This window comes from Phoenix dactylifera, chromosome 5 (assembly GCF_009389715.1).
Source record: "Phoenix dactylifera cultivar Barhee BC4 chromosome 5, palm_55x_up_171113_PBpolish2nd_filt_p, whole genome shotgun sequence".
NCBI classification, from domain to species: domain Eukaryota; kingdom Viridiplantae; phylum Streptophyta; class Magnoliopsida; order Arecales; family Arecaceae; genus Phoenix; species Phoenix dactylifera.
In genome coordinates this window covers 442,119-469,176 of record NC_052396.1, presented here as the reverse complement: position 1 = coordinate 469,176, position 27,058 = coordinate 442,119, and the positions used below count along the sequence as shown (strand labels likewise).

The 27,058-nt window shown below is 38.2% G+C and overlaps 3 protein-coding genes across 4 annotated transcripts; 1 reads left to right on the top strand and 2 right to left on the bottom strand.

Moving 5' to 3' along the window:
- Window positions 1-1,161: 1,161 nt before the first annotated feature.
- LOC103713034 (protein BCCIP homolog) lies at window positions 1,162-8,739 on the top strand. 2 transcript variants are annotated; one of them, XM_008799795.4, is made up of 9 exons: window positions 1,162-1,406; window positions 1,484-1,563; window positions 1,658-1,921; window positions 2,001-2,210; window positions 2,301-2,366; window positions 2,661-2,753; window positions 2,833-2,889; window positions 8,115-8,221; window positions 8,296-8,739. In XM_008799795.4, the coding sequence occupies exons 1-8, from the start codon at window positions 1,247-1,249 to the stop codon at window positions 8,211-8,213; spliced, it is 1,029 nt and encodes a 342-aa protein (XP_008798017.2). In that variant the 5' UTR covers window positions 1,162-1,246; the 3' UTR covers window positions 8,214-8,221; window positions 8,296-8,739. The 2 variants fall into 2 exon arrangements, with proteins under 2 accessions (XP_008798017.2, XP_008798016.2); XM_008799794.4 differs by having other exon boundaries at window positions 1,163-1,406; window positions 8,115-8,739.
- A 2,164-nt stretch (window positions 8,740-10,903) lies between these two features.
- LOC103713035 (late embryogenesis abundant protein At5g17165-like) lies at window positions 10,904-13,067 on the bottom strand. The gene is made up of 2 exons (XM_017844259.3): window positions 12,840-13,067; window positions 10,904-11,383 (listed from the first exon to the last, which is right to left on the bottom strand). The coding sequence occupies exons 1-2, from the start codon at window positions 12,962-12,964 to the stop codon at window positions 11,125-11,127; spliced, it is 384 nt and encodes a 127-aa protein (XP_017699748.1). The 5' UTR covers window positions 12,965-13,067; the 3' UTR covers window positions 10,904-11,124.
- Window positions 13,068-16,782: 3,715 nt separating this feature from the next.
- Window positions 16,783-25,348, bottom strand: LOC103698880. Its single transcript, XM_008780929.4, has 4 exons — window positions 24,937-25,348; window positions 17,471-17,573; window positions 17,244-17,390; window positions 16,783-17,149 (listed from the first exon to the last, which is right to left on the bottom strand). The coding sequence occupies exons 1-3, from the start codon at window positions 25,156-25,158 to the stop codon at window positions 17,245-17,247; spliced, it is 471 nt and encodes a 156-aa protein (XP_008779151.2). The 5' UTR covers window positions 25,159-25,348; the 3' UTR covers window positions 16,783-17,149; window position 17,244.
- Window positions 25,349-27,058: the final 1,710 nt, after the last annotated feature.

Sequence of the window (27,058 nt, the reverse complement as noted above, 5' to 3'; positions counted from 1 at the left end):
ACGTGCGTCTAGTATATACCGGAGGAAACGTGTGGAGTCTCCTTAGGGGTCGAATCGATGTGATCGAACGGCTGAGACGGGTTGACTGTTGAGGTCGCAAAGCGGAATAGATATTGGGACCGGAGAAATTTTCGCAGTTTATCAGCATAGGTTATTACTCTTGACGGTGCCAGATTTGTGATCGGGAATCACGACTGACTCACGTATGATTGTCGCACCAGGCCGCAGCATTGCCAATTTGACGGTGATAAAGGTTGAGCTAGAAGGATAACACTTATGCGAAACGGATGATGAGCGCAGAGCAGATCCTTCTTAGAAGGGATACAGCCACAATGGAGGAAGACGCGGATGGGAGAGGAGTCTCCTCTTCTTTGTGACATCCATCAGTTGATGGAAGAGTGTAGTACCTTCCAAATTATACATATGTACCAAGAGACCAATAGAATGGTAGACGGGTTGCCACCTACGCGGCCTATCATTCTGAAGAAATTTTTTAGACATAGCAGAAGGCTCCTCCTCTATTTTTAGGCTATTTTCTCACTTATGATTCTATTGGCCGCACCTACTCTAAAGCTGGGTGATCAGCCAATCTATAACGTTTTTTTGTTTCATGCTTGGCCCATGAAAGGATTGGGTCTGGCCTTGGCTCAAAATAAAAGTATCATAAAACCCATTTCACTAGTTTTCATTGAGAATTAAATTATATATGTAAAACACTTAGTTAGGTCAAAAATATCCTGCTTTAAAAAATTTATCTATAAAATACCCGGCTACGTATTACAAAAATTAAATCATGAGAAATAAATATTTGATAATTAATGATAGAATAATAATTGATAAAAATTGAAACAAACATTCAAACGTGTTCTAATATATAATTAATTTTATAGAATAAAATTTTATATCTGAAAATATAACAATTGAAAGATATATATATAGATAAACTGATTACATATACATATAAATACAGGTATACAATTTCAAGTAATTATATATATATATTGGTCCACCGGACTTGAATGCCCTGTCCTGACTGTGCACTGTCGTGTACTAATGCTAGAGACTGCAGTTAATTTGCCGTATTCAGGTAAAAATGGGAAGGAAAAAGTAGCAGTAGGTCCCTTGCCTACAACCCAGGGGATCTCGTCTCGACCGTACAGTTGATCACCTTTAAACCCCAAACCCCTCCTTGCCCAAAAAAGGGGAAACCCAAAACCCTCGGCAACCTTCTTCACCCTCGGCGAACATGGGCCAGCGACGGCGGCCGGCGAACCGGCGCCGCCTCCCGAGGGCCCCTCCCATCCTCCTCGCCTTCTCCCCCTTCGCCCGCTTCCTCCTCTTCTCTCGCTCCTCCTCCGTCCCCAATGCCATGTTTCCCGATCCCTCGCGTGCCTCCAAATCCCCAGGTACGCCACTTCCTCCTTTGTGATCCTAGCATTTCGATTACCAATCCTCACCTGTTGCACTTCTTTCCTCAAATCAGTGGATGTAATCGTCAATCCTAAGGCACCAAAAGCAATCGAACGAATCGAATCCTCCGAAGATGAAGAGGAGGAACAAGAAGTAAAAAATCTTGGATTTATTTCTTGACAATGCGACCCACAGCTTGTTCTACACCTTATGATTCGTTTTTCTTCTTGGTTTGGATTCGGAGAAGGTCGAGATGGTGCAAGCTGATTTCGAGTTCTTCGATCCCAAGCCCAGAGATTTCAACGGGGTGAAGCTTCTTCTCCAGAACTACTTGGATAACAAGCCGTGGGATCTCAGCGGCTTCGTGGACCTGATCCTGGAGCAGACCACTGTTGGGACCATCGTGAAAGCGGCCGGCCAGGATGAAGAGGAGGAAAGAGCCGATGATGGAGGGGATGATGACGAGGGTCTGTTTGCCATCATCAGCGCCCTTAATCTGGGGAGATATGCTGTAAGAATTAAAAATATTGTGTCTCAATTTGGTTTGTTTACTTTTTCTGAACAAAATTTTACCTTTTGATCTCTTACAGGGCCATAGATGCATCAAGGAGCTCAAGCAGTTCCTTGTTGAAGTTTGTAGTGATGAGAGTACAAAGACAAAGATGAAATTGCTGTTGGAACAGCAAGCAAGTGATGTTGGTCTGTTGGTTTCGCAGCGGTTTGTTAACTGCCCCTACCAGCTGGTGCCTCCACTCTATGACGCGCTCTTTGATGAGGTTTCATGGGCAACAGAGGATGAGGTGTGAGGCAATTTACTTGTTTCCTGTATCAGTTTACTGAGTTCACTTGAATTGTTAATTTCATTCCTTTACTTGTTTTGCTTCTTAAAGCCCACACAGGAGCTTCGAGATTCCTTCCGCCTCAAATACTATATATCGCTTACCAGAATCTTGGAGGTATATTGTTTTCCTATCCAAATTTACTTCTTTATTGGCATCTGAATCTTGGTGATCGAACATCAGCTTATAGTGTCTCGTGACTTAGCTGGCTGGTAATAGCCCAAAGAAACATGTTGTCTCTTGTAAGTGGAGATCAGGAGCTTTTTTTATTATTTTTTTTATTTTTAAAGAATATTGGTAAGGATCAAGATCCAGGGAATTTCATCTATATTTAATAGTCCAAAGTTATCTTTCTGCTTCTCTTGATCTTTCTATGGTGCTAATCTCCTTTCTTATTGTTTCTTACTGTAGAACAAAAATGTCAACCAGCGCAAGGCAAAACAAAGCCAGGATTGCGAGGAACCTGTCATTTATATAAAGGAAGAAGATGAGATTTTTCATGAGGTATTTTATTGTCAGTACATAGGATATCCATTCTGTTTTAATACTGAAGTTATTTATATGGTCTTTGTTCTCATTTCAGCTCAGCTTGTTATCTTTTACTTTTCATCTGCATGCGGAGCAGTTGATTTCACATGAGGTATGCTGGATATAGCTGTCCATGATTATGCTTTACATTGCTGTTCTTCTCCCATTTTGCAATTTTTTCAAAGATTATTATCCTTTTAGAAAGGGAAAATGTAAGTCTTTTCACAGTGGCAGAACGTGCATTTGACTATGTCTAGCAACCATGCTTTTGTGACCAATTATAATTTAATAATTAAAGCTTGTTCCTGTTAATTTTACTTAAACCCAAATGCACGTGGCTGCTAGAGATTTTAGATATAGGATATTTTTAGAAAGATATTGACATGAATTAGGATCTAATATACCTTATGAGATTGCTTAAATTTTACTTGTATGCTGTTCTTAATCTAGATAAGCTTAACTTTTGCTGGCTATGAAATTGGACTTTGGAGGACATGGGGCTCTTATCATGCATAGAATTATGGAAATCCCAATTTTAGGATAGCTTCCTCTTAGACTCCTCAGAGTCCAGCAATCTTCAAACCTCAACATTTTTCTATAAAAATTTGTGATGGTTTTAACCTTTCAAGATAGAAATTTAATTAGGATTATTACAGAAATTTAGAAGTTGGAAAATGTAGCTGCTTTTATATCATGTTTGGATTTAAAATATAAGACTGTCAAGAAGGGGAGTTACTACCTTATTATGGTTATTTGTCATGAGAAGAGGCTATTAGATATTATCACTGCTTGTATGTAAATAGAGTGCAAATTATGCACGAAAGTAGGTCTCTTTAATGGATCTTTTTTTAAAAAAAAAGTTTGAACAAGTTAGTTTTTGGGGTTATCATGCAATGGTTATTGTTATAGTGAATTATCACGATCTACCTTTTTTGATTTTTTTTATTCCATCTAGCTGTTCCAATAGATCTCCATTTAATTGCCCCTTTTATTTGCTGATTTTTTAATTTTCTCTCACGTATGCCAAAGTATTTGTGTCTGTAAAATTCTAGATCAAACTTTTGGTCTTGGAGCAATTGTTAACCTATTTAGGCCCTGTTTGGGGGAGCTTTTGGAGGGCTAAAAAGCACTTTCTGGCCCTCCAAAAATACTTTTAGATAAAAAATGGTGTTTGATAAAATTTTCGGAAAGTTGTTTCAGCTTTTGCGGGAAGCTGAAAACAGCTTTTGGGGAGAAGTTCAAATTTGGAGCTTTCCGAAAACGCTGTTTTCAGCTTTGTCGGAAAGCTATTTTTTGGACTAAAATATCCCCATTTAAATCTCACTTTTTTCTCCCAAAACCCTCATCCCGCCTCTTCCTTTCTCACCCATCCTCTCCCTCTCCCTCTCTATCTTCTTCTTCCTCTCAACGCCGCCGCCTCTGTTCCTTCTTCCTCTTCTTTTTTTTCTTTTTTTTTATTTTGGGAGCTCATGGTTGCCCACGGTGGCAGCCACCATGCCGGCCACCACCCATGGCCGGCGACCCCTCTATATTTCAATGAAATAAAATAATAAATAAATAAATAATCAAATAAAATAAATAAATAAATAAATAAAAATATTAGTAATTATTTAATCAATTTTATCATCTGGCTTGAAAATTTGTTAGAGAGATAAATGGTCATTAGAAGAATAAAAAATTAATTTACACTAATAATTATAATATTTATATATTTATTATTGTATTATACTATAAATATAATATTATATTACATTATATCATAATGCATTGATATGTTATGTTAAAAAATTTAATATTATATTAAATTTTTATTCTATAATACATAATGTTATAGTACTATATTATAATAATATTATATTACATTACATTAATATTATACTATATCATATATTTATGTATTAATACATATTATATTTTATTATGCTCTGTTGTATAATACTGGTAATGTCCTTTATGGACATTTTGTCATACAAAAGTACTTTCTCAGTTTGTTTATCAAGTACATGTTAAAGTGCCACAGCACTTTAGAAATGTATTTACCAAACAGCAAACAGCTTTTTATAAATGCTCTGCTTCAGACAGCTCTACTTCCAACAGCTCTACTTCCAAAAGCTCTACTACTAATAGCTCCCCCAAACAGGGCCTTAACCATTACGTATTCACCTAAATCAATTAAGAGAAAGGATCTATTTTATCATGCATTTTCCTAATGTGGCTGTTCTGCCACAGATGTAAACCTTATGCTTAAGCAATCTGACAGTAGTGGTCTGCAAGGTAAGAATATCCCAATTTGTGTAAACAATTCGCTGGAAGGCATATATGGTGACAGATTTCTCCAGATCAGCAATTATCAACGAGATATACTATTAAAGTTGGAAGAAGAATTTACTCATCCATTTTAACCAGTGTAAAAAAAAAAAAAACCTTTTACCCATATAATTGAGGTAAGATGCAATAGGGTCAAGATAGCAGAGTTGGCTGTTGATGATATTAGAGAGATGTCTAACAATGAGAAGGGCATCAAGATAGAAGTGGTAGAGTGCTGCGGTAAATGACCTCGTTGAATCTGATTGATCTAGATATTGATCATCTCCATTTTGAACAAGTCTGTTTAGTTTTGGACTAGATCTTAGTTTTAACCCTTAATATCTTATTTACTATGGAAGCATGGAGCCCATGGTGCAAAACAGGATGATACAACTGAAATTATAATTCCTCGTTGTAACTTTGATATAAAATAAAATTGTAATAAGCCATTTTGACTTATGGTCAGCCAACCTATTTGATCCTTTTCTAAACTGGAAAAATGATTTTATAATGGAGATAAATTTGTAAAAGAAGTTATTTGAAGAGTTCAGGGCCCACCACTCATGGACCAAACATATTAACTAATATACAATTTTTATGGTGGCCATTCACTTTAGTGGTCTCATCATGCGATTGGTCACCGAAACAGCATTTTAAATTTTCTCTTAATTTCCTCCTTTATCTTTTCTTTTTCTTAACTTTCTTCTTCATCATTTTTACTTCTCCCTTTTCTCATTTCGTTTGTCTTATTTGACCTTAATTCTTTGTCAAATTTAATTCGATTGAAAGAAAATGCTGGAACACTTCTTTTCTCACCTGAAATTTTATCACGAGTACTTCTTTGATCGTAAGTGAGGTTTCCATCTATCAGCCAAAACCCTCAGGAATTCCCTTTAGCAGTCAATATTTCTGCAGGAACTTAAACATAAAATACAGTCTAAATAATCCTTTTGTTAAAATATACCCAGGAAATGCTACACCAACGCCAATCCTCACAAACAACCCTGAAAATCAGGGTTAGTGCCTCATTATTTGCCTATCGGTTGCATGGGTGGCAGCCCTCCTACAGTTAGCAGTTTTGGGGTTACTAACCATGGTACACTTAGTTCTGCACTTCACAGCAACCATATTAACCTAAATTAGATGCATGTAATCATAAAATTAATAGAACATCGATTCTAGAGGCTCTCGTCATGGCATGGGGCAATTCTGTGCTGCCACCTATCCCATCATAATTTGTTGAGAGAGCAGAAGTTCATTCTAATTGAAGACGTTGACATTGTGTATATGTAATGCAGAGGCAAATTATGCGCAACATATGAGGCTGAACAAGGATGCAGATAGTCATAGTCTTTAGAGAACTACCACAAAAGTTTTAGGCTCTACAGGCTTGATGGCCCTGACTCGCTGATATCTGAGCCAATAAGTTGGGGTGGACTGCTCAGTCATTTAAATGTTTCGGTCCCATAACTTGTTTTAGTGGTTATGCACCTAAGATACATAAGAAGTATTTGGAAAGTTCAAGTATTAGGAGAAGCTAAAGAATTGGAAGAGATGTTTTTATTGTGTTTATCCTAGGTTGTGGTTTAAATGGATCTTGTTAAACTAACTGTTTATATTTATCTGAGTATGAGCATGAGCAGGAGAATCATAATTTAAGAAAAATTCTTGTTTAATGCTGTATCTGAGTCATTGCACTGGAAAGGCGGATGATTTAGGAGAGAGGGAAGGTAAAGATCAACTATCTTTCCACACTTCTCTGTTGAAACTTTTTAGTGATAAAGAGTATTTGGTTTCTGGGAAGGCAGAGAGAATGGAGATTTTAAGTGCCCAGCCACTACTTTTTTTTTTTATCAGGACATTCGTTGTAACAGAGAAAAAGAAATTGGATGCAGATTTGAGCCCATTATCCCTTCCAAGCAGCAAACGAGATCCCCTGTTTTTTGCCATCTCTGGATTTTTTTTCCATTTTCTTATCCCAGGAACCCTATATTGTGAGCCGGTTCTCAGCACATTGCAAATATTTTGTCAAATCAACTGGGAACAACATTTACAAATTACTATCATTCATTCTCCCTGCTCAAAGCTGGATAGGCATTGTATTTAATTGGGAATCATTAATATTTAGACATCAAATTCTTTGTAGTGCTACTTAGAACTCCCTAAACAAATGGAAACTCTCATGGGAGCTTCACATACCCCAACTGGAAGGAACTTTCAGAAAAAGTTCTGACAGCCAAATTATTAAAGGGCTGATGTGATGAAGTATGCAGAAAACATATGATTTATTTTTTTCTTCTTTATATTGTTATTGAGAAATTTAAATGATGTCTATTTTGCCTTATGGGTGGAAACTGAATGAAATGGCTTGGTCTTGTTCATTGACGGAAAAGTTTTGCTCACTGGAGAAGGAAAATTATTTAACTGCAAGGGAATAAGCCCAGAATTTTCTCTCGTAGTGGTCATGAAAACAGTTTAGTCATGGCTCAGCAGAAAATTGAAGAAGTTTATTAACAAAAGATAGAACCCATTGATTTTATTTTCATTACTGGTTCATGAATAGATAGGATACATGGTGCAATATTTGCTTCTTTTCCATTGTAAGCTTGCATACATTTTTCTACCTTCCGTATGGTTAATTTAACCTTCTCAATGCAATTTTATTTTGTGTTCCTGTTGAATGTGATGCTAAATAAAAGGGGATTACCAATGACGACTTGACCATCATCAGGACCAAATCTGTTTCTGTTTTTATGAAGCCACCCTGTCTTCAAATAATGAAATTCATGCATGCTTGAGTCACCTTTATTCCAATGTAGTCCAGATGAAATGGAGAATTACATTTATCTACTCTGTAAAAGTTTATGATGTCCTGAAGAAAATGAGCTTTAAGTTATAAGAATCAACAGCAATTGTTGAAGGAAGTATAGCTTTCTTGAAACATGCATGCCAGGTTATGTTTCCAGTGCAAATTGTCAATTTTTCCGATTTGTAAGGTAGGTTAACCATGGAACTTGTGTTCTACTGCAGTTAAAGAACTACAGGGAGATGGGACTGCTCATGGTCGTAAAAGCTGATGACATTTCCAGGTTCCGCGAGAAGTTAGAATCATTACCAGCCGAATCATAATTCTAAAGGTGGTTTGGTATATTGACTGCAATTGTGACCCCACAATTATCACATCCTCCAATTGCTGCTATTTTCCTTGTAGATGGGCAAACCCACGGCCTCGCACAACTACTGTTCCATATGGTGCAAAAATGTGAATCTCCTGCTTGTCTGGCAGGTGAGATAGTAGCTGGTCCAATATAATTGGAAGCGATGAGATTGTACCATGGATCTAAAATGCATCGATGCAGAGGCTCTTCTTTTGTAGTTTATTTTTATTTATTTTTCCTGTTCCCTCCTGATATCAGGGGTTGCAGGGATGTGTATTACGTTGTTTGGTGAGTTGAGAAGGACTTGATGGATTCATTTCTGCTCTCATCTGAGCATTATACAGATGTGAACCATCATTTTGAGTTTGAGTCGAGACTTTGCAGGAAAATGTCAAAGTTTTGCAAATGTTGAGTAGAGAGAATTAATAAGGTCACTAAACTTGTCTGTTCTGGTGCTCATCTCCTTTAATGAGTTATTCCTGAGGAATCTTTCATAATTTTGTATCTAAGTTATGTCGTGGAACAAATTTAGGCAACAATTTAAGTTGTTGCTGGATGAGCCAGGACTTGTTTCTACAAATTGTCTTCATCATCAGTCATCATTGGACCTTGCATAAGAAAATTAAAAATTTGCCACCAGAAACATCTGATGCTATCATGTGATATACCAGCTAAGTGATTGTATTCACTTAGGGGCGTCTGATCCGGTACTTAATTGCTAGGCTCGCTGCCTTCTTATCCTATGGTCAAGATGGTTTATGCATAATTTTACAAGCAATAAAATTAATTTGGGATCATCTGGACTTGAGACACCTCTCATCTGGCCTTTACCAACTGATAAATGCCTTTTATGCATCAGTCTTTTCTTTTGCTCTGCCTGTCAACTTTTTAATGTTTAAGTAGGTCTCAAACTTAAGTATTACCTTCCGTTTGGTTGTTTATTAGCTGAAAATAGATTGGAGCAGATAGAACCAATTGTGGTTTCGTGCAAGATCTCAAACTTGCTGGTCCTTCACTGTTGAAACAGTTATTAACATTCATGTCTACTGGTTTTAGATCACTGTAATCCACAACCAAATTTTATTGCTTTAGGACAACCAAATTTTGTTGTTTGCTGCCCAACTTCCAAACGTTAAGCAGCAAATTTGTGTCTCCATGTCGATCTTTATAGATCCGGGGAATGCCATGTAGATGTATCAAGTCGTTGGAGTGTCATTTAACACTAGAACATAATTTAGCAACACAGCATGCGTCCATCTCAATCGTGCAAGGAGGACTTGATCCATTTACGTGGCATTCCCCAGGTATATAATTTAGCAGCGACCAAGAAGATAGCATTATCGTTTTTCCCATCTAGATGATTCATGGTATCGTTAAAAAGGGACAATTTCCATTATTCATGCCATATGAAAAAGAATCAATTCATATATACACGTCGAAATCTGGTAACATGGTGAAGGACAAGATAAAAATAAATGGAGCATCATATCCAAAGGCAATCTGGCAACATCGTGAAGGACAAGATTAAAAGTATATATGGAGCATCATATCCCGGTAACATTGGTGAAGAATAAGATGATTTTTTAAAGTATATGGAGCACCATATCAAAAGGCAATGAATCAAACATCTACTCCCCTTCAGAACTTGCATTCCCTTTGTAACCATACTGAAAGCAACAAGCAGACCGCTCATTTAGGAGCCGACGCAAAGAAAGTATGGCAGGTTATTCGATCCCTTTGTAACCATACTGAAAGCAACAAGTAGAATGCTCGTTTAGGAGCCGACGCAAAGAAAGTATAGCAGGTTATTCCCCACGAGAGCCCTTTTTGTACGTAGTGGCCTGTACAGCTTGTTTCCATTCCCAGTCTAACCTTGCGGCCTCCCCTGTATCCAACCGTCCAAACGACCTTTCTTTCCTCACATCTAACCGTCCAAGCTAACTAGTTTTCTCTGAAAAGTTATTTTCCACTTTTTGCTTGAAAAGCCGTCTGCTTCACGATATTCACCATTTGCTAGGCAAATATATTTCTCATCAAGTCTTGAGAGACCAACAGTGCAGCAGATTGGATGGCCATTTATACGGCTCATCGGCGATTTCGTCTGCAAAAATCAGACTTCTGTCTTGCCTCTCTTGCTATTTATTTTATTTTCTATTTTTTGAATAAGTCTCATATCCGTTATGTGCACTGCCAATGCACAAAAAAAAAAAAAAAAAAAAAAAACACCTCACCAAAAATTCAAGATTCATAATTCCAAACAAAGGATGTTACTGTTCATAATATTAGATTTTTCTAAAATTCAGGGATGACATGTAATGAAATAATAGAAAGGATCTGCTTGAATACTTCTCTGCCTTACTCTTTTCAAACCTGTCTATACACCGGCCTAAATTGGTATAACAAACCCTTTAGACACCCATATAAACACATTATATTACATATAAAAAGAATTTTAGGATATATAAGAAGATGAATATTTAGAAGGCACAAACAATTTTTTATTTTTTTATTTTTTTGGTGCAAGGCAACTTACACGTGCTGAATATGGATACAATCAATAAAATTAAAAAAAAATTAATTTTTTTCATTTCGAGAGAGAAGGATAAGCCTATCGCGTACGAATAATAATAAAAAAAAGAGGCAACCAGAGCATACAACGAATTGGAGCAGCAAATCACAACATATCCAATATACGGAAAGGCGTAGGAGGAGAGTACATCCCATTAAGTACATCACCTTCGTCACTATCACAATCACACCGTACACCACTGCGCGCATATATATCCGTATATGGTAAGGGCCGGCACACGTAAACCGCGCACGCTTATTACAGTAGTATTATGCGCCCCACCTCTCGGGCGTCCGCGAGCTGACGGGCTCGATCAGGCGTGAGGAGGCTTGTCGACGTCCTCCAGGGGGCGGAACCAGGCCTTCTGGTCCAGCACCGAGGGACCATTCCCGGCCGGCGCGATCGGATCCCCGCCGGCGGCCGAGTTCTGGTCGGCGGGCCCGAAAACGCCGGTCTTCGGGTGCGGGCCCCAGTACTTGTCCGACTTCACCGGGATCACATCGTCCGGCACGATGCTTGGCCCTACCAGATCGTCGATGTTCTTATCGTATGTCGACGCGTGCACGCCCCTCCTGCATTACAGCAAAAAGATTCAAAGATGAACCAAAACATACACGTGTCCATAAAAAAGGATGGAATATGTCATACGTGGGATGCTATGGAATTGCCGGGCTATTCAGATATGTTTTTCGGAAGACGAACCGAGCTGCTGATTGAGCCGCCTCTTTCGCTGTACAGTTCTATGAATTCAGAAGATTCTAGTTTTGACTGATTTTACTAGTATTTTTATTAGTGATATAGCTAGATGTGGTTATGTGAGAGCTACTTAAGCAGCCGAACCACCCAAAAAAAAAAAAAACACACACACACACACACACAATGCGATGGAACATGGAGCTCTCACCTTCACTCTTTTAAACGGCAAAGAGAGGGGTATTTTGGTAAATTAAGGGACTCTCGAGTCACGACAAGAGCCGGACGGGACGGTGCTTTAATTCAATAGATCCCACGTGCATCGGGATGGAAGGACAGTTCCACGAAAAGACCTAAATGCCCCTAATTGGATTCCTCAATTCATCAGCAAGTAATTTAAAGCTCATCATCAGGACCGTCCAAAGCAAACGGTCCAAAGCCGATGACAGGCTAATCTAACGGTTGCTATTGGTTAGGGAAGGTGATCTGAATGGATCGTATTCTGATTATCCGGATCGAGCATCGCCAACGTAGTGGATGCTTTCTGGCTCCCACCCGCAGTGTTTTGAATTTTTTTTTTCCTTTTCTATAACCACTTACTTATACAGGAAAGGAAGAGGGAATAAGAGTAGGACAGAGCTTGGTACAGAAGAAGGCAGCGAAGATTGTACGGTGACTGACGGAGACGGTTATTGCAGTAGTTTTTCGACAAAAGAGTGCCAAAAAAAAACCCTACCATGATCAAAAATCTAGCCGGAAGATTTCACTCTCGGCAAATATTTTCGTTACATCAAACAAAAAGGCTCTTGTACTAGCTCCTTGTCTTGATTTTTTACAAAAAAAAAAAATCGAAAGAATAAAAAAATAATAAAAAAAAAATAGTGTTTAAAATAAATCAAGATAAGCATTTAAAAGGAGTAGGATCGCTCAAGAGTTCAAATTCATTTAAATTTAATCACAAGTATCACGGTCGGCTCGGCTCGTGATCAGCCCCAATAGATTCATGCTGTAGTATTCTCTAGTCCAAATTATGAGCTAAGTCCACTCTAAAATCATTTGCAAGAACTTAATATCATTTGTAAGAACTTAAGAATTCATCTAAAATGACTAGTCGGAAGATATTACTTAAATTTTTTGATCCTATATAAGCATTGAAGATCCATCCAACAAATAATGATGTAGGACTAAATATGTGCCCGCACACAGAACCTCACACAAAACAAACTATTGAGGAACAGAAACAGATCCGCGCCAAAGAAAGCTCAGCAGATCAGAAATAACTAAAATCCTACGGGAAAATAAGGGCATTCGAGAGAGATCATAGAGCGGAGATACCTAGAAGCCGAGGCCGCGAAGGAGGGGAAGGAAGCAGGATTTCGAGAGCCGGCCGCCCAGATCCGGTTCACGAAGCACTTCGCGAAGCTGCCTGCGAGCACTTGCCCCTTCGTATTGGCTGCCATACAAGAGAGATCAAGATCCCCTCGGATCGAGCTCGGTCTGAGAGAGTTTGGCCCGGAGGATGTGGGAGATTTCCAAAAAGAGAATGGTGGATGAAGAGAAAGAGACGGCAACGCCGTTGGGGTATTTATAGGCCAACCAAGCCCTCCAATCGCCCGCCTACCCGCCCATGTCCGTGCCACCTAACCCAAGGCCGAAGTTCGCCGTCTACTAACGAGCGGGGCGTAGACGGCGTTGGGGTTGTCGCCAATGGTGATGCGAATATGCGGGGGTATATTCCTTGGCGTCGCTTCAGATTTCCGAACGCCGTCCTGGATTCCGTTGGTCTCCCATATTTATGATCAAATGACAGAAGTAGTTGGCTAATGACTCATCGAATCCGATGCCAAAGATGGGAAATTGCAGCAATTTGACTTGGCAGTACAGTTCTCTAAAATAAGTTTTTTTTAAAATAAAAAAATTATTTACAGTTTGGTAATAAGATTTGTCTTTAGTAAACAAACTAAAAAATAATTTTAATATGACAAAATAACTAAAAAAGAATTACATAATATGATAAAATAGAGCATAATAAAATATAATATGTATTAATACATAAATATATAATATAGTATATTATTGTAATATAATATAATATTATTATAATATAATAATATAATATTGTCTACTATAGTATAATAATATAACATAATTTGATATTATATAGCATAATATATCAATGTATTATGATATAATATAATATAAGAAAGGTATAAAGTATTATAATTATTATCATTATATATTCATATTATAATTTTTTGTAATTATTATATTTTATCATGGGTATTTTGGTCCAAAAAGAAAAAAAAATTTATAACTCAACACAACTTTCCGATGGGGCCTTAAAAGTGTTTTTCCGGTTTTGGAGCTTCTCTCAAAAAGCTGTTTTAGCTTTCTGGCAAATCTAAAATAGCTTTCCGATTTTTTTACCAAACATTCATATTCCATTTAAAAGTGCTTTTGGAGAATTTCTCGCTCTCTAAAAGCTAAGCTCTGCTAAACATGCCTTATACCCTAGTCACAATATTATGAGAATCGATGAAAATTTCTTAAATTATTTATAATTTTTCTCTTGACCAAATAATTCTATGATTTATTTTTCAAAAATAGATTTGTTCAGAACTCTTTAATTATTATTAAATTATAATTCTTTTTATTTATTATAAATTAATGATACTGTATATCACTTTTTTTTTGCTACCATTTGTTATTTTATCTCTTCTATAATTGTTTTAAAGTAATAGATTATAAAATATTTTTTTACTTTATATTTTAATTTTATTATTTTTCTGATTCTATATCATTCAAACTTTTTCCAATTTTTTGATGATTTTTTGAATTCAAAAGCATTATATCTAGACTAATTATTTTTAAATTCCAAACTTGTGACTACAATTTTACCTAAAAAATATACACATAGAAACCATAATTTTATTATTACTAGTCATTGCATGGTTATTCCCTGTTTATTGAAGTAAATTATTATCTTTCATATGGTATAAGACCTAAAAAAAAATATTTTATTTAAAGAAAAGCATCTATTCTATTTAAATAAATACTAAAAATTATGCTTTCACCATCGCATTGCATATGGTCCTAGTTTTGGAGATCCTAGCTCGGTCAGCTTGATCAGAACCTAATTTGGTTCAGAACTTAGATAATACATATTTTAAAATGCACTGTACTTCCAACAAACGTTCTTAATTTTCTTGGGTCCAAGGTCGATCTCCGATTCTATTGCCTTTCAATTTTGATATCGCAAAATTAATTTCACATTCAAAATTAAACCAAAGTTTAGCTGTTCTAATCCTCGCCCGAGTAAAGGAAGTCCTGCATTTTAACTTTGAAAGTTACAAGGAGAAAGATATTCTTGCATTTCCTCAATATCATTAATCCTGCAAGTAGTAGGGGGGAAAAAAAAAAACTCCTTATCATGGTGTTATTTGGACTGCTTGACGTCTCAAGAGAGTAACGGACGAATAACCCTTGCTATACCGTTTATCCTCCTTGCTATACTGTTTATCTCAAGATTTGCGCGCCTTGTCTTATCCTCCTTGCTATACCGTTTATTGAGAGACACACAGCCGATCCTGAAAGATTTATGGCCGGCCCAACTGGATTGGAACACCTTCCAATAAATGTCAGTGATAGTTTTTTTGATGGCCTACATATCTCTCGCTTGGATACGACCTAAACTAATGGTTTCTTTGACTAATTTAGTTGGTGCCGGCACCACATGTCAAGCTCGCTAGATGCTTTCCGATCTTATGAGTTATCTTTATACGCCACAGTGTACCTTCGTCATTTCTCAGCACGCGTACCACATATCTCGAGTGGGCTGTACTTTAACCTATCGATCCTATCTACTTAAAAAAAAAAAAAAATCCGCACACGTGAGAGGTAACCAAGACAGTGGCATCTTCTTCTCGTTAGTGGTCAAATGCTTATAAGTTAATTAAATATATAAGGGAGAAGATGGTGGCTACTTTCATAATGATTATAAGTTAATTAACTCTCTGCATGTTTAGATAGAATCTGTGGGTTTATAGTATCTTAAATATGTAAAACAAAATATGCATCCTGCTGAATGGCGCAATTCATGCATCAGTTTTATAGTTAAATATATCGGTAGGTTACGATTAGTGGCTTGGCCAACCTTCAGCTTACCCATGATCTTCAGAAAAGACATGCAGACCGATGAATTAAATATATCGATATGTTACGATTAGTGGCATGGTTCATGCGCCAACTTTTGTAATTAAATATATCGATGGGTTGTGAATAATGCCTTGGCCATCCTTTAAGAAACCCATAATTCTTAAAAAGACCAGAAAGAGAAGCAATATGGAGGTGATGGCATCCATGCCACCTCGATCTTATCAAATTTTATTTTATTTTGTGGTTATAATAGTTGCAGCAATCTTGGGGGAAGAGCTAGAAGGGCCAGGCATGCTGCATGCAATTGCGACCCATTAGAACTCGAGTTGGCGGGGTCTGACCAGGGCCCAATAAAGATGAAACCAGACCGGTCCGGTCGGGTCCGACTCGTTTGGGTTGGGAAAACGAGGGAAGGCGTCGGCGTTAGACCTCTCGGGTTAACGCCATGTGCAGCCCTCTCGAAGCCATATATAACGCTATCTTTGCGAACCGAGTTCTTTCTTGCAATAAACCCTAGACATTAGAATTTTACCTCGCGAATTATTCCTGCAGAAGAAATTAACGCTCATTTCAACTAAATCTCTTCTTCTTCTTCCACCACTTGATCTGCTCGTACTCCCCTTTTCCAGTCTCCCCATTCTTTGAATTCTCCTTGCCGAACGTCATTAAATAAAATAGGGTTTTTCATTGTCTTGCTTTTTGTGTCAAAATAGAAGAGTTAGCCGAGCGTTTTCCAGTAAGGCAACGAGCTGAATTAGAAGTAGAGTGCTACTTGTGACACTCTTTGAAGACGTGTTTTTTTTCTTAATTCGAGCAAGTTTTTGCTCCTATGCGAAGTTTAACTTGAGTTGGTCCAGGAGGATTGCCACGAATTTGAAGGGGTTGAAGATTTGCTTTATCTTGTAGTTGTATCACGTACGAGCTAGATCATGTTATATAATAACAAAATGACAGATATCCAATGAGAACTACAAAAGATTCCGTGTAAATAAATATGAGCAGGCCAAACGTAACCACGCTTACCGTCGAGCCAGCCTGCCATTTGCGAGTTCCGAATAGCGAAAGATCTTACCCAGGTCATGTATACCTGCTTGGTTCAGCCAAAGCAATTCCATCCAAGCTCCATAAAAAGATACGTGTAGATGGACATGCAGCAATAGTTTACAAGATCACAAAAACAACTAGAAATGTAACCAAACCAAAAAAAAGAAATGTCAGGATAACAAATATAGTTCTAAGGGGGGCGAGGATAGCACATTCCTCTTGCATCAGGTTCCAGCAGCATCACAAAATTTATCTATTGTTGAATAATCACAACCCAAGGTCCCAAAAGGTTTCCTGAACTTTTATTCACTTGAAGACTCAATTCAACATATCCAAAACTACAATGAAACCAATCATGTAACCAGAAAGGAAACTATTCCTTATATGACAGCAGAGCTTGTATGCGTGAAGGCCATCCTCGCCGGCAAAAGAACTCCACATCGTACCTTACCATTAGGGGAAAAATTTCAATAAAACAAATTAAGCGCTGAAAAATCAGGGAACATACATTATGAGATAAAGATGCATCAATTTATTCACCTTAAGATTCATTCGACTTGACGATGAAATTCTGACGGCTGATAGGGTTCATGGCAACTGGTGGTCCAGCAGTTCGAGGCCAGGCTTGAAACTTTTGATCAGTTGCTTCCCACCACTCCTTGTCAGCAACGGTCTTTGGAGTGGTGCCTGGCTTTAGGAAACACAACAGCTAAGTATGATTTCAATAAGATGAAAGCAGGTTTTCTACAAAGATTTGTTTTATCTACCTCCAAATATCTTCTTTTCAGCAATAACTGTATCAAATAGATATGCAATTGCGAAGGATGCAGCCACACCTCCAATGTATTTGGCTGCCATGTCTGGACTTAACTGATGAAAAATTTCCAAATCATCAATGATGGTCAATGAACATGTAGCACAATCCAGAATTTGTCTCAAATCCACAGCATGGCAATTTGGTATAAGAGGAATAACAAAGGAGAATAATACAGGAGAATACATAGAAAACACTGACATTGTATCTAATACTGCAGGAACCCATCCCTGATATATACATTAATTCGATTAATTAGGACATATCAACAACATATATAAATGGTATATATGGCTATACCAGACCGGTGGTGAATCTCATTAATGGCAAGCCTACTCAAGATTGACATAATCTCAAAAACTGAATTATATCAGATAGTGGACTCTCCCAATCATGAGAGCTAGATCTGATGATCTCTAGTATGTCTCAAATTAAATTTTCCAAGCATGTCTTTTATGGAATAACATCAAATTAAGATAAACTGGGGCTAGTGAAAATGATGTGGATGCACAAGTTATGAGATAATTAAAAGTTGAAATATTTATATTGCCATTTTTTAAGAGAGAGAGCTCAGAGCTCCAAACTTAGAAACTAACGCATACTAGTTCACTCAAATATATCATAAATGTTGACTTTTCTACAATCTTAAATTGAACAAAAAAGCAAATGCACATATGAAATTGATTCAACGTTTTAAGTATCCAAGAGTCATCTTGCTGGTTGCTACCATGGTAATGATTTTATCCCAATTATAGAAAAATTATTGAATTTTACAATCTTTCTAGGCACAATGATACTGAGTTATTCTTCAACAATCATAGCCATCAAGAGTTACTCGGTCACAATTTCACAATTTCTTTATGATTGTGTTAAGTAATTCTCCTGTAATACAATTTATTGTTCTACATATTGTTGTTGGTGGGAAGGTTCCTGCAAATGATCAGTATACTTGCCAATTTTCTGCTTGTTTTTCACATGATTAATAATATAGACATCTCAATATGCTCACGTTCTCTATCTTTTTTTCTTTTTCCCTTTCTTTAGTGAATGAATTCCTTCAGAACTGGATTTTTTCCCATTTTCTGGTTCCAAATATATATCCCAAGCTGAAGTATTCCTGCATGCTAGGATTGTGACTGAGCGATGCGGTCCCTTGGATACCGCCATAAATTATTGCTATCTTTTTGAGTTATTTCCTATTTGAACTAGGGTCACTTTTCTTACTTGTCCTATTACAATTAGGTCAATGATTATTAATTGTATTTTCTTTTTAGAGTTAGGGTTCCTACTTTGGTTAGGGGTTGATCCTCATGTAAGCGTAGATGCCGTACGGCTTTCCATCGTTGAATAAAATTTCAAGCTCTTGTTTTTGGAGGCTAATCACCCTCAAAGTGATTCTTAGAAGCCTGACCCCCTCGAATTGGTCATTCCAAAATCTGTTTTCTTCTATGTTATAACCGGGTTTGTATCATCTGGTATCAAAGCCATGGCCTTAGGAATGCATGCTCAAGTTTGGGCACGAACAGAGATCAAAATTGAGTCTCTGAAAGACAAGACAGAACGGTACATGGTAGAGATCCAAGAGATTTGGGAAGCCACCGACTGAAAGGCCCGTGACATGGACGATTTGAAGAACCTGATCACGGCCATGATCTCAAATATGGCCGATCTCACAATCAATCTGCAATGGGTGAAAATCAGCGAGTGGTGAAAGATTTGGCCATATATTAATCGTAGGGAGGGATTTGACCCCTAATTTGAGTCAAAGGGATTGATCCAACTGTAGATTTCATGACTCGAATTACCTCATTTTGATGGAGAGGATCCTAATGGTTGGGTTTCCTAGGCTGAGCAATTTTAACCTCGCGCCAAAATCACAAAAATGTTCCTTTAGCCTCCTTCCACCTCAAAAAGGAAGCACTCTAGTGGTACCCGTGGATTGAACAGAGGTTTGAGGTATAGCATCATGAAAAGGGTTCATGGAAGGGCTATGGAGTCATTTCAGCCCAACTATGTAAGAGGATTATACAGGAGAACTTACCAAGCTCCAATAGACCCCCACCGTACGTGAGCATCAACCCCGATTTGAGCGACCTGCTAATTGTACAACGAGAATAATCGATAAATTCTTTATGACCTGTTTTGTGAGTGGGCTCAAGGAGGAACTAAAATATGAAGTTCGTTGGTTCTAACTACTATGACAAGGGCTATTGGATTGGCCAGACTTAAGGAGGAATAGTTACTCTATGAAAATTGAATAAGGTAAATACTGCACCTTCTTCCAATCCTATACCTAATCCTCATCCTCCACCTACACCAATTAAGCAATTAATGCCATTTGAGGGGAAGTCTAGGAGAGAGAAAGGGTTGTGCTATAATTGCGATGAGAAATTTGGTCCTGGTCATAAATGTAAGACCCAACAATTATTCTTTATTGACGGTGATTGGTCGGATGATAAGCAAGAGGAGCTTGAAGGAAAGGAGGAAACACTTGGGGATTTGTCATTGGAAATCTCTATGCATGCCATGATTGGAGCTTTGTCTCCTCAAACAATGCAAGTCAAAGCAGAGCTCAAGAAGCAACCGATTACCATTCTTATTGACTATGGGAGTTCACACGATTTTATTCATCTTGATCTACTCAAGCACCTCAACTTCCAATGGTCTTGACAACAAAGCTCTTGAGGTCATGGTAGCAAACAGGTAGCATATAAGAATGCAAGGTATATGTGATAATCTTCCAATGTCTATGCAAGGATTAATTTGACATCCGATTTCTATATGGTTCCTCTCCATGGGTGTGATGTAGTGTTAGGGGCATATTTGCTTCGCACCCTAGGCCTATTTTATGGGATTTCTCTATAGTTTTGATGCAATTTAACATCCAAGGATAAAAACACACATTGAAAGGCTCTAGAAATCCTCCCACGCAGATTGTTTGTACCCTTCCATTGAAAAGATGGTAGCCAAGGGGAGGAGCCACTACGTACATGACCCTGTATTTTGTGGAAGGTGGTAAGCCGAAAGAAGACTTGCCTGACAGTCACCCTCTTAAAATCCAGAATAGAATCCAATCTAAAGAAATGTTAGAGAGTGGGATTATCCAACTACAACAACCCATGCTCATCACCAATGTTGCTAGTGCGGAAATGTGATAGCATGTGGTGGATGTCCATTGATGACAAAGCACTAAATAATATCATCGTGAAGGATAAGTTTGCAATTCCTACAATTAATGAATTATAGGATGAACTCTATGGTGCTGCTTATTTTTTCAAGTTGGATCTCAAATCGGGCTCCCATCAAGCTCGTGTCCATGAAAAAGATATTCCAAAGACTGCATTCCACACTCATGAGGGCCACTATGAATTCGTGTTTATGCCTTTTAGCTCAACTAATGCTCCTTCTACTATCCAAAGCCTCTTGAATACTATCTTTCGTTCATATTTGCAGAAGTTTGTCTCAGTTTTCTTTGATGACATCTTAATATACAGCCCGACTTAGAAGGATCATCTTTCTCATTTGAAGATCAAAACTCTTCGTAAGCATAAACTATTTGTCAAACAACCAAAGTGTGTTTTTGGTCCGGTACAGGTGGAATATTTGGCTAATATTATATCACAAGATGGTGTTGCCATGGCTCCCCAGGAGATGTCTAGAATGTTGGAATACCCTACACCAAAGACACTTGCATGCCCTCAAGGGTACCTTGGGGCGGATTAGCTAATACACAAAGTTTGTCAAGGATTATGGAAAGATCTCTGCACCATTGACTACCTTATGGAAGAAGGACTCGTTCCAGCGGAGGCAATATTTAATCTTTTGAAGAAAACCATGATGTCTACCCTTATTTTGGCTCTACCGGATTTTCCAAGCTATTTGAGGTTGAGTGTGGCACCTCTGGAGTCAGAATTGGAGCAAATCTTATGCAAGGGAGACCACTAGCTTTTACTAGTAAGGCACTATCAGAAAAGCATCTAGGACACTCAACCTATACAAAGGAGATGTTGGCAATCTTGCATGCAATTAATACATGGCAATACTATTTGATAGGCCAACATTTCATTATTTGTACAGACGACCATAGCTTAAAGTATATCAAGGATCAAAGACCCTCTACTGAAGTACAAAAAAAAATGGACGGTGAAACTTATGGGCTAACAATGAAACGGTCAATCTGAAGTGGTCAACCAAAAACTTATCTCATGTGTTTTATAGGATAGCAACCAAAATGGGGGTCTAAGTGCCTTCAATGGGCAGACTGGTGGTATAATACCTCCTTCCATATCTCTACCAAAATGACTTCCTATAAGGTTGTATATGGTCAGCCGCCACCCACCGAGGTATCCTATATTCCAGGATCTACTATTGTCCACCAGGTGGATATTGAGTCAAGAGACAGATCGGATTCTTCGTTTATTAAAGAACCTAGAAGCAGCTCGAAGCCGAATGAAGTATCAAGCTAATAAGCACATAACTAAAAGGTCCTTTGAAGTTGGCGACATGATTTACCTGCAGTTGCAGCCACACCGATAACTATATGGCAATATGAAGCTTTCTCCTCGATTTTATGATCCCTTTAAAATTTTGGTGAAAATTGGTTTTGGTTTGCCTACAGGATCCAAAATTCATCCTGTTTTTATGTGTCCAACTTGAAGAGGAGAGTGGATCCTAAAACAATAGTGTTTACACAAGTACCAGACTTTTCAGAAAATGGTGAGCTCCAAATTTAACCTGTTGCAATTTTGGATCACAAGATAGTAAAGAAAAATAATGACGCAGGGACTATGGTGTTGGTCTAGTGGTCAAACCTTGCCCTTGAGGAAGCTACTTGGGAATATTTATACAAATTGCAAGAGAAGCTTTCAAATTTCCAACCTTGAGGACCAAGCTAATCTCTTAGAGGGAGAGGAATGATGCTGTCCCTTGAATGCCGCCGTAAATTATTGCAATCCTTTTTCAGCTATTTCCTATTTGAACTAGGTTTACTATTCTTTCTTTTCCTATTAGAATTAGGTCAATAATTATTAATTATATTTTCTTTCTAGAGTTAAGTATTCCTACTTTGGTCACGGATTGATCTCTATATAAGTCATATAGCTTTTCATTGTTGAATAAAATTTCAGACTCCTGTCTTTGGAGGCTAATCACCCTTGATGTGATTGTTGGAGGACCCCCTTGAAGGGGTCATTCAAAAATCCATTTTCTTCTACAATACGACTGGTTCATATCAGACAACGGGTAGCATGGATCTAATTGGGACACTGTTAGGATTCGCTAGTCACGCTACACTCCACAAAAACCTAAATGAAGCATGCAGGTATGCCCTATGATAAGAAGGATGAAATCATTCCTCGATCTTCTACTTCACTATTAAATGATTGCTTAGTTGTGGGTAGGACATCACAGAGACTTCCAATAGACGAAAATAGCTACATCTACCTTTCTACTGAAATAAACTAGGGTGACCAAAATTTAATAAGATAGAGGAAATGAATGCCATTTTCCGAAATCATGGTGTATTCACAAAGAAAGTATGACTTTTAAGACCGGCAAAAGGGTAGAGAGGAGCATTGATCCATTAAAGTTCTGTATCCAAAGCTCACAGGCATCATATGCCATTTGATTCATGTTTCCCCCCTTAGTTTCCATCTTCTTGGTAGAAGTTCTTGCACAAATTGAAGACAAACAAGATCCGAGGAGATATCACAAACCCAGATACAAAAAAAATATACAAATTATTTTCAGAAACAAAAAAGAAAACAAGAATTCAACTAAAAATGGCATCCAAGAGCACTTATTTTTCTTAGAAATCAATGTCTTGAAGATTTTATCTAAAAAATCAAACAAACCATATATCTTAAAACCTCATAATATACATATACATATATATTGATTCTTTTGATACTATGGAACTCTTCCTTAGCCCCCACCTTAAGCTTCTTCTTCTTATTTGCAATGAAGTAATTAATGACAGAAGCAAAAAAAAATCCATAACAAGTTTAAGCTTCATTAAAAAAATAATAATTAAACACGACAAAATATAACCTACTTATATAACAGAAAATATAGTCCTATGGCGAACCCTCTTGGACACACGCAAAGTCAAACCTTACTAATCATAACCTGAGATATTGATATATAAATTTCTCGAACAAAACACCAAACACAAAAACAAGATGTGTTTGGATCCAGGATGATTTGATCAACAACTAAGAAATTTCAAGCGATCAATTTAAATGGTAACCTGAAAAGACTCCATCCTAAATACTATATCAAGGCATAGTTGCCACCATGAATTTTTAAATTCTCTAATGAAAATAATCAGAGAAAGCTTGAACAGCATTAATTTTTCATGAGCTACCAATATAGTTTCGCCATTCCTCTCTAAAAATTGTCTCGCCACGACCTTGTTCTAGTAAGTTCAACAGACCAATGTGCAGTAGCATTCTCCAAAAGAAAGTTTAAGCATCTTAAAGCATACATGTTCTCAACCTAATGAAAAAAAAGGTCCATTGTTTGTCTAAACTGAAGAGCTGGGAAGGACCCATTGCTCCCCGTCCCTCCAACATACTTAACTTGTAAACAATACCGCTGTATTTTAAAGATTTTTTTTCAAACGTTTCAAAATGCTCAGATGATCTAAAGAATCTCAAAAATCGAAGGTTGAAGGATAAAACTGATGCTCAAGAAGCCATATTGCATCAAATTCTAATCAAAAACTAACCAACGCATTAAACAATAACCCTAAATCCGATTAAGAGAGCAAGACCACAGATCGAAACGGCATGATTGATTACAGAGAGATAGAGAGAGAATATCGAGCAAAGTCCGCAATTTCTCCGTTCAAAACAGATCGCAACGGGACAAACCTAGATTGATTAAAAGAGAGATAGAGAGAAGATCGAGCAAAGAACTTGATTCCTCCGAAGACCACCGATTGGAACGGGTAGAGAGAGATAGATACGGAAGATCAAGCAAAGATCTTGATTCTTCCGTTTAAGAGAACAAGACCACAGATCGGAACAAACCCCGGAATCACTAGAGCGAGATAGAGAGAGAAGATCGGAACTTAATTCCTCCGTTTAAGAGAGCAAAACCACAGATAGGAACGGGACAAACCCTAGATCCATTAAAGAGAGAGAGAGAGGATCGAGCAAGGAACCTGATTCCTCTGTTTAAGAGAGGAACACTACAGATCGGAACGGGACAAACACTACATCCATTAAAGAAAGATATAGGGAGAACTGATTCCTCCGTTTAAGAGAGCAAGGCAACAGATCGGAACGTGACAAACCCTAGGTTGATTTACTAAAAAAGAGAGAGAGAAGATCGAGCAAAGAATTTTGAGTCCTCAAAACACAGTATATAAGATAAACAATCGAGAAAAAAAAAACTGCAGAAATCGAAATTTATCACCTTCAAGTCGGCGGCTCTCGCGATCTTCTCGAGGAACTTCCGAACTCGTCCAAAGAAATGACAGCCGGCAAATGCCTGCATAAAAGTATAAATTAACCTCCAATCGATCCACCAGTTCGCCATTGTTTCTAGGCCGAACCAAACCGGTGGGCGAAGTTGGGTTCGCCTGCAATGACCGGTCCAACTGGACCGGCCTGTTCCTCCACGAAGAGGCCTCTGCATCGCCGTTGGAGCCACCGGCGGCCATCATTGCCTACCGAACTGACCGTCCGGAGCCTCTCCTGCCTCGGAGATCTAGGGGAACCATCTCGTCCCCCGTTTGAGACCGTAGATTCTCTCTCGGGGTCTCTCTCTCTGGGGTTCCCCCGGCCACCCCGTCGTCGTGCCCGTGACACCGCTCAGACTGATTCCTCTCAGGTCCCCTTTTCACCATGTTTCCCCACCGGCTCTCTCTCCCCCAGTCATCTCCCGAACCACCGGCATCCGCCGCTTTGCCGGCGGCTGGACCCGAATTTCCCCATCTCCATGCCCACGTTCCAAGGCCGTCTCACACCTTCTCTCCACCGGCTGCCGGGCACCAACACCCCTGCTCCATCACCGCATCTCCTGTATTTACTTTCCATCCCCCGGCCGCCGGGAGCCAACCCCCCCTTCTCTTCAGTTGGTTTCCTCGCCAGCCTCTGCTTAGTTCGTGGTCCGGCCAGTGACCGTTGAACTGGTGCCGGTCCACCTTGGTCTTGTCGGCGGGCATGACTCCGCCGCTCTCTTTTTAACTGCCGGATCTAGCCGGTGAGCATTCAAGCTAGGGGCTCGATCAGGATCTTAGCTCGATCCAATGTCGGATCAAAGCCTGCATACCTCTTTTCCCACCGTGATCTCCGTCCCCAAATCCACCCCATTTTTTCCTGCTGCTGATTGATGCTGCCTTTGAGAACCCTACCTCCCCTCTTGATTCAATCGCTCGGAGCCAGGCTACTCTTGGTCGCCCACTACCACCTGGCTGGCCTTATTTTCTTCCATCGGATTCGATCATTCGGACATGAAAAAAGCAAATTTATATCCTACATCTTTAGTTCAGAAAAAAATTATATTCTTCTTTATTTGTTTAATTTTAATAATTAATTCAGATCAAGATAGGCCAAAGCAATATGGAATTAGATAGTTTTCAACATCAAACTTTGAAATTAAAATAAATAAATAAATAAATGATCGGTTTAAATGGTATGGTTGATCATAAGTGGGTGAGTTTGCAGGTTTCTATGAGAATAAATAATTCTAACTATATAAAATTTTAATATTAAATCGATTGAATATGTTAGAGGTATAATATGGACAAGGAATAATGGAGAAGCGATGGATAAGGCTTCAAGTGGAGAACCCATAGTTCCTACAATTTGGGATAAGATACAAGGATGAGTTACAACTACTATTGAGTTTGAACCTCTTTAGATCACCAAACACAAATTGCAGCTTGGCCTAATTCAGCCACCATGATACACACGATATTCTGTCATTGCATGGCACATCCAGACTGCAAAGATAATGTACTAAGACCATAACTACATCCTTTTGTTTTAAATATGTCCAACTTTGAGGGGCATCAAAGACCTTTAATTCAACCACCTTACTTAAAAGTCCTCTAGTCAAACATAAATTATGGATGGATCTGCTCTAATACCATTTGTAATAATTTAAGAACTCACCCAAAAAAAATAGCCGAAAGGTAATATTTGATCCATGTCTTATATAAGTTTCAAGATCTCACTAACGCATCATCTATGTGGGACTAAACACATACATGCATGGGTCCTTATATTGAGAGCTGAAGCTTCCTTTTCTTGCAGGAGGCAACCTCGAAGCTTCCTAACATTTTTCAACTAGACTCTAAGTTTATTGTACGTGATAGCTGATTTAATCAGCTCAGTCAATTAGATGATAAACCTCATAAATTCTCTTTTCCTCATCATTTGATCTTGTCACACAAAAAAAACAAGTAGAATACTTGTATAATGAGGAGCGTGATTAGAGGTGGAACATTGAACTCAGAAATTTGCACTATTTCAGATCCAGTGTCCTTGCTGCTATTTGATAAGTTGCAGAGTATGAACCTTGACCGTAATCA